The 7,764-nt window shown below is 48.3% G+C and overlaps 1 protein-coding gene across 1 annotated transcript in view; it reads left to right on the top strand.

The window, feature by feature from the left end:
• The window catches only part of cbfa2t3 (CBFA2/RUNX1 partner transcriptional co-repressor 3), a 21,507-nt gene extending 14,386 nt beyond the window's left edge, over positions 1–7,121 (top strand). The window contains exons 3-9 of the mRNA XM_056608084.1: positions 492–790; positions 1,386–1,471; positions 2,922–3,159; positions 3,396–3,464; positions 4,181–4,234; positions 6,236–6,426; positions 6,745–7,121. Of these exons, the coding sequence (XP_056464059.1) occupies positions 492–790; positions 1,386–1,471; positions 2,922–3,159; positions 3,396–3,464; positions 4,181–4,234; positions 6,236–6,426; positions 6,745–7,107 (1,300 nt within the window). The 3' untranslated portion in view covers positions 7,108–7,121. The remainder of the gene's footprint in view (positions 1–491; positions 791–1,385; positions 1,472–2,921; positions 3,160–3,395; positions 3,465–4,180; positions 4,235–6,235; positions 6,427–6,744) is intronic.
• The last annotated feature ends 643 nt before the right edge of the window (positions 7,122–7,764 follow it).

Raw genomic sequence — 7,764 nt, 5'->3', positions numbered from 1 at the left:
TGGTGAGCTAGAAAGAGCAGGGGGTGATGGAGTTATAGTGAGGTAGAGCTAGACAGAGCAGGGGGTGATGGAGTTAAAGTGAGGTAGAGCTAGACAGAGCAGGGGGTGATGGAGGTTGAGCTAGACAGAGCAGGGGGTGATGGAGTTATAGTGAGGTAGAGCTAGACAGAGCAGGGGGTGATGGATACCTGTGTGTACTTTTGTGTGGCTGTACAAATGGTTATCATAATAGTATTAATATATAATAGTCACCAATGTGTTAAATACTTATTTGCAACATGGAGAATGAGGCAAAAGTTGTATTATACAATCCATTTTCCTACAGCTGTCACCACAACGCGTTGTACATAGATTTATTTAAATGTAAGTTAGACAAAACGGAGAGTTTGATTGATTGAATGTAATGATGCAGGATTAATTTGAAAAAAAGTAAAAAGTTAGACTCCCACACGAGAAGGTACAGCAGCCTAACCCCGCCCCCTCTCCCCCAGGACCAAAGAGGGCTCCGACAGGGAGCTGCACCACCACACAGAGCACCTGGCCAAGAGACCCTGCACCACCAGCCCCAACCAGCGCTTCAGCCCCGGCACAGGGCTGCCCCCTCACCCGCCCCCCAACGGCCTCCCCACGCACCCCCCACCCAACGGGCTCCCTGGCCAGCCCCCCCCACCCAACCCCCCCGCGGGCCCCCAGCACTACCGTCTGGAGGACATGGCCCTGGCCCATCACTATCGGGACGCCTATCGCCACAATGAGCACCGGGACACCCGGGAGCGACACCGGCAGACGGGTAGGATCCCCGGCGACCTCACTTCCTGTCGTGATGCACTTCTTGTTGCTGTGCACTTCATGAAACAATGTTTTTCTTTGTGTAACGCACCTCCTGTTGTAATGTACTTCCTGTTGCTATGCACTTCATGAAACAATGTATAACTTGTTGTGATACACTATCTGGTCCTGAAGAGGAAGTCATTGCAGTCAAACAGACTTTGTTAGTAGAAAAATAGAAAATCGACATACACACTCGTATAGATAGAATGAGCGTGTATGCATGCCTGCATGTGGTGTGTGGAAAACAAAGACTTTGGTTATTTCTGTGTGAGCTTATCTATATAAAAGGCCAAAGGCACACTCCCATGTGGAACCTATATGTCTGTGTATGTGCTCACAGTAGAACGACCTACAGACATTTAGCTCTACCCACATTCACTGTATGAATGGCACCGTAGCTGAGACTAGGATTTGCTGATGCACTTTGATTAACTGTGATTAACTAACTAATTAAGTAACTAATGACTTATTGAAAAACAACCATTGCCCTTCAGGTCACTAACTGATAGATAACTTTGAAGTAACTAATAGTTGACCTTGCTCTTGTGATGTAGCTGTGCACGGGGCACGCCAGGAAGAAGTCATCGACCACAGGCTCACGGACCGCGAGTGGGCTGAGGAATGGAAGCACCTTGATAACGTACGCATCATCACTGGAAATAAATCATGCAAATGCTTATAATGCTGGGAGGAGTTTGAGAAGGGTACGCTAGTAGTGGTGAGTGCTAGTGAGTGATGGGGAGGGGCAGTGACTGTAGTGAGAGATATTGAGTCGTACTGAGTAGATGGTGGTAAGTGGTAGTGGTAGTGAGTGGCAGTGAGTTCTGGTGACTAGGGAGGGGGATTGGTAGTGAGTGATAGTGGTAGTGGTATTGAGGGGTATTGAGTGATTTGGGGGGGGGGGGGTGCGTGGTAGTGATAGTGAGGGGGATTGGTAGTTAGGGGTAGTGAGGTCAGGGCTGCAGTCCTCTTGTGGATCAGTGGGTCAGTAGGTGATGACAGACAGCAGAGCTCCGGCCACAGCTGAGCGGGACTGTGATAGACAGATGGTGGGAAACCACACAATAAAACAGACAGACAGATATATACATACAATCCAAACAAATGAAGCAATGAAACATTGCTGTTAACACACACACTCTCTCTCTCTCTCTCTCTCTCTCTCTCTCTCTCTCTCTCTCTCTCTCTCTCTCTCTCTCTCTCTCTCTAAGACAGCAGCAGAGCTCGCTCTCTCTCTCTCTCTCTCTCTCTCTCTCTCTCTCTCTCTCTCTCTAAGACACACACACACACACACACACACACACACACACACACACACACACACACACACACACACACACACACACACACACACACACACACACACACACACACACACACACACACACACACACACACACACACACACAGCCTGACCCACAGCGAGGGAGAGCCAGGGAGCAGCTCCAGGTGGTGTTTGGGGCGCAGAGGAGAGAGACTCCAGCTGGTGAAATCAGCTGAGACAAGAGCAGCATTCATGGAGGTCTGGCCTGGCTCAACCTGGCCCCTCTCCCAACTCACAACACTGAGATATACATACAGACATAAAGAAAGAGGGATGAGGGAGTAAGAGGGGGAGGAGGGTAAGAGAAATGGAGAGAGAATAAGAAGTTATATACACTCAGAATGAAAGAGAGGGGAGGGGAGGGAAAGATGAATGGCAATTAGAAACGGGCTAAATGTAAGCTATTCTTTGCCAAAAAAACAGTGTTTTGTAATGTATATGGATTTTGGGAGAGGGACAAGAGGAAAGAAGAGTTTAGTTGCCGAAAGAACAAAGAGAGAGAGGAAGGTTGAAGAGCAGATCATGGCTGTTATGCCTGTTGTAATGTATTCTCATACTATACAAAATTATAAAGATGTAATTATTATGTTACATTTGTCCTGATCACACACTTAACAACTGTAAGATCATCACTTTTAATAGAATAGATAGTCCTTATCTCTCTTCCTCCTGTCTTCTCCCTCTGATCTTCTGTCCTGTTCCATCTGACTTTGTCTTGTTCTGCTCATCAATCGACTCATCTGCCCCTCTCCGTCTCCTCCTGCAGCTGTTGAACTGCATCATGGATATGGTGGAGAAGACGCGGCGGTCACTGACCGTCCTGCGGCGTTGCCAGGAGGCGGACCGTGAGGAGATGAACCACTGGATCCGTCGCTATAGCGACGTGGAAGAGATGAAAAAAGGTGGGAGCAACGGACAGCACCGGCCTCCTACCCTTCCTCACCCTCCTCTACCTCATCCCAACTTGAACACAGCTAACAGCGGCGATGCGCAAACCGCCATAGGTACACTCACACACACACTCGCACACAACCTCTCCATGCACATGTACTGCACAGCAGTAGCTGTAGTTGTATGAGGAGAAGCTGCTGGGCACTAGTAGTGTGTGTTTGTTTGTTTGTGTGTAAGCGTTCAACGTGTGATCATTCTGCATGATGAATGTGTGCCTGTGTGTTTGTGTGTGTCTGCGTGTTAGTATGTGTGCAATGTAGACTTAGTGTATACTGAATGCTTATTTCAGAGATCCACCGAGACTTCCTCCACAGACCTGTGTCGGGTTACCTGCCGGAGGAAATCTGGAGGAAATCTGGTAGGAACACACACACACACTAACACACAGATATAAACAGACACCAACTGTCCCATCTTTCTGATCCAGTAGCCGTCCCAGACCCACCCCCAAAAAACCTTTCAGCTAAAACGGCAGTGAATTCAGTCCCCCACAGCAGCGAATCAGTTCATACTGGTTTAGTTAACAACCAGTTCAGTTCTTTCTTTTCTTTATCCCCATCATATTATGTTAAGTGTAATAATATTTTGTAATTATTTAACTGAATCAGGTTGGGAGAGCCTTATACAAAACCATATGCTATATTATAACACACAAAATATATTTACAATATTAGTTTATGAAGTGTTACTGAATTTTTTTACTGAAAGATCCAGTGACGCTTGTTGAGGAAAATTGCATTTTACCGACTTGGTTTGGTCTGAAAGTGGCAGTGAAGGATCGTTGCAGGAGAATCTTTGCCTTCCATCACACAAAACTCTCTGAGTGTGCGCTTGCGTCCCACGGACACACGGAAATTCTCATTTGGACCCCTAGAGGAACAAGTTTAAGAACCCTGCCTGTACGACGGTACAAAGCACAAGGCCGACCAGATGTCTCTCAGCAGGCATGACCCGACCCTCCTCCTCGTCCTCCCCCAGGCCCTAGTGCTAGGAGGGTTCAGTACTACTCTGTTTCTACCGCTGCTGTTTTACTGCATTTGCACTCTTTTAAATTGCAGTTATGTTTTCCTGCAGGTACGACAAGCATCCCACTCTCCCCGGCACTGAAACATCTCCAGCACAAACAGGGTGAGTTACACACATCGCCTTACCACTCTCACCCCTCACACAGGGGGAGAGAGAGAGGGGGAGAGAGAGAGAGAGATAGAGAGAGAGAGAGAGAGAGAGAGAGAGAGAGAGAGAGAGAGAGAGAGAGAGAGAGAGAGAGAGAGAGAGAGAGAGAGAGAGAGAGAGAGAGAGAGAGAGAGAGAGAGAGAGAGAGAGAGATAGAAAGAGAGAGGTGTTAGTTTGTATTTGTTGTGTTAGTATTTTTCTATGTGTGTGCATAAGCATGTGGGTGTGTGGTATCTTATATTAGCATGGGTGTACTTAGCATATGCTAATTTGGCTGTGTGAGTATGTGTTTATATATTTGTGTTAAAACGTGTGAGTGTCGTCTCTATCTGCAGATGCCCGGTCAGGGCCGGTTCTGGAGCTTCTCTGTGTGTAATTAAAGCGAGTCGTGTTCTCTTTGCTGTGGCTCCTATAGTTAGACCACAGTGCTTCATAATAAAGCAGTGAACAGAGCATGGGAGCCCTCCCCAGCAGAGTTAAAACAGTAATATCGCTGCCCCCGTGTTTTCCATTAAGCACTAATTGCCCCAGCATCTGCTGCCGCGTCTCCTTGATAAGAATTAATTAAATTTGCAAACCAATCGTTGAGGCACACGTTAATCCTGATCAGTAAGGAGAGGACAGAGGGAGACCGGAGATAGGAGGGGCGGGGTAAGGGGGACACAGGGGGAGAGGACAGAGAGAGGATGGGAGGGAAGAGAGAGGGGGGAGAAGGGGACAGAGGGGGAGAAAGACAATGAGAGAGAGAGACGGGAGATAGAATAGGAGACAAGAGGAGAGGGAGAGACAGAGGGGGAGAAAGTATAGAAGGGTAGAGAGAGGGAGAGAGAAAGAGGGGAGACTGAGGGGGAGGAGGAAATGAAGGGTGAAGGTGAAGACAGAATGAAGAAACTTACTGAGCTGTGTGTGTGTGTGTGTGTGTGTGTGTGTGTGTGTGTGTGTGTGTGTGTGTGTGTGTGTGTGTAGAGTTAGCTATGTCAAACTACTTCAGTTGAACCAGGCATGCAAACCACACACACACACACACACACACACACACACACACACACACACACACACACACACACACACACGCACGCACTCGCACACGCACACGCACACGCACACACACTGCTGGAATTGTTGAGGAAGAGAAATCAGAATGAGACAATAAGACAGATTCTGTCGTCATTCCTGAGCCAAAAAATACTAAGTTGTTGAAATGTGTTGTTATTTTTTTCTCAGTTGGCCATATAGTGTTATATATATATATATATATATATATATATATATATATATATATATATTATTATATATGTGGTAAGTATGGCTCTGACTCAAAAATAATAATAATACCTATTCATGTAACAGAAATAATTCTAAATGTAACTACTAGCTTAGCCCTGCTCTGTTAATGTTGATTTGAAACTTGGGGTGCCACAGTTAGTCTTTAAAATCACCAGTAATACTCAGTTATGAGTGATGAAAGCCAGAAATCCCAGAACATTGGCTGAAGATCCAAAATGGAGGAAGCAGCGATTAGGAGACATGTGCTATTGTCGGCTTTGAGGAGGAGTGTGACTGGATGTGTGAATGAATGTTTAAAGTCTGCTATCTCAATCAGACAGAAGGGCCTGCATGTTGGATGATGTACATCTGTTAGTCGGGGAAGTGGAACACCATGAGTGCTTAGACACGCTGAATAATGTCAGCAACTAACCCGTCTCTTTCTCTATCTTTTACTCCTTCGTTTTCTTCATCCCCCCCCTTTACTCCTCCATCTTTCTACTTATATTCTCTCTCCATCTGTGTTTCTTTCTCTCTCTCTCTCTCTCTCTCTCTCTCTCTCTCTCTCTCTCTCTCTCTCTCTCTCTCTCTCTCTCTCTCTCTCTCTCTCTCTCTCTCTCTCTCTCTCTCTCTCTCTCTCTCTCTCTCTCTCTCTCTCTCTCTCTCTCTCTCTCCCTCCCCACCCTCCAGAGGAAGCAGTGAATGAGGTGAAGCGGCAGGCGGTATCTGAGCTCCAGAAGGCGGTATCGGACGCAGAGAGAAAGGCCCACGATATGATCACGGCGGAGCGGTCTAAGATGGAGCGAGCCCTTGCAGAGGCAAAGAGACAAGCCTCCGAGGACGCTCTGACCGTCATCAACCAGCAGGAGGACTCCAGTGAAGTGAGCACCACACACAGACATACATACATACAAAAACACACACACATACACACAAAAACATGCACGCCAACAAACACAAAAACCCAAAGACACACACACACACAGAGACAAAGACACGCACATATTCTCAAAATATCAAACGTCAACACAAACAAACATTCCGAAATACAAAACCACATTTGCACAAACATACAACAACGCCGGTAGCAACACCAAACTGCTCTCCCCTGATTGGGGGGTTCTCCGGGGCAGCATTCTGGCAGCAGGGAGCCATGTCTTTACCAAAGCCCTGCCTCTTTCCCCCCACTGTCCCTCCAGAGCTGCTGGAACTGTGGGCGCAAGGCCAGCGAGACGTGTAGCGGCTGTAACACCGCGCGCTACTGCGGCTCCTTCTGCCAGCACAAGGACTGGGAGAAGCACCACCACGTGTGTGGCAAGGGCCTGCAGGGCCTCCCGGGAAGCAGCGCTGTGCCGCTGGGCACCCCCTCCTCCTCCGCCACCTCAGCCAACCCCGGAGCGCCCCCCTCCCACGGTGAGAGCGCCCCCCAGGGCACCCTCTCTCTGGTGGGTCAGGGCGCCTTGTCGTCCGTCTCCCTCAGCCCCAAAGAGAGCAGCTCCAGCGGCGCCTCGCGATCCACGACCCCCGCGACCCCCGCACTGCTCGACGCCGCCTCACGCTGACACCGGGCTACGCGCCCTCCCCCTCACGTCCCCGGACCTTGACCACCATCCCTGCTGACCCCCACATTGTGTGCCCCTCTAGAAACGGCTGCTACAGTGCCCACACTCCATAGAAAACCAAACAGAGGAACCCACAGCCCCCTCTAGCCCTCTCAATTCACTACTAATCCCTCCCCGTGCCTCCGACTCCTTCCTCCCCTTTCTCTTGGAGAGAGCTCTGTTGAGAACTTTTGTCTGGTCCAAGATTCGTCCTCCATCGCTTATCTCAAGCTTCAAAGCATTATGAGTCCTCACACACATGCTGACACCTACAGCTCTCGCCACAGACTGCTCGCTCTCTCTCACCTCATCTGGTTTGCAGATGATATGAGTCTTTATGTAAAATATCATGAAGATAATAGTGAGACCATAGCCTGGCGCAGGGAACACTCTTCCTCACAGTTCAGCCAACATCAAGAAGCGCTTGGACAGAACAGCCCTTTAATTCAGCACCAGAGAATGTGTGTCAGAGAGGCCGAAACCAACATGTGCACTAGCTATTTATTCCCCTCTTAGTGTTGGCACTTCCTGTATGGCATCTGTAAGGAGATAAGTAAGAGACAGTCTTTGAAATGGTTTTAGGTTCAACAGAGACTCGACTAAATATCGATCTGAAAT

The sequence above is a fragment of the Gadus chalcogrammus genome, chromosome 14, assembly GCF_026213295.1.
Source record: "Gadus chalcogrammus isolate NIFS_2021 chromosome 14, NIFS_Gcha_1.0, whole genome shotgun sequence".
Taxonomy (NCBI): Eukaryota; Metazoa; Chordata; class Actinopteri; order Gadiformes; family Gadidae; genus Gadus; species Gadus chalcogrammus.
This window is presented reverse-complemented; position numbering and strand designations above follow the sequence as displayed.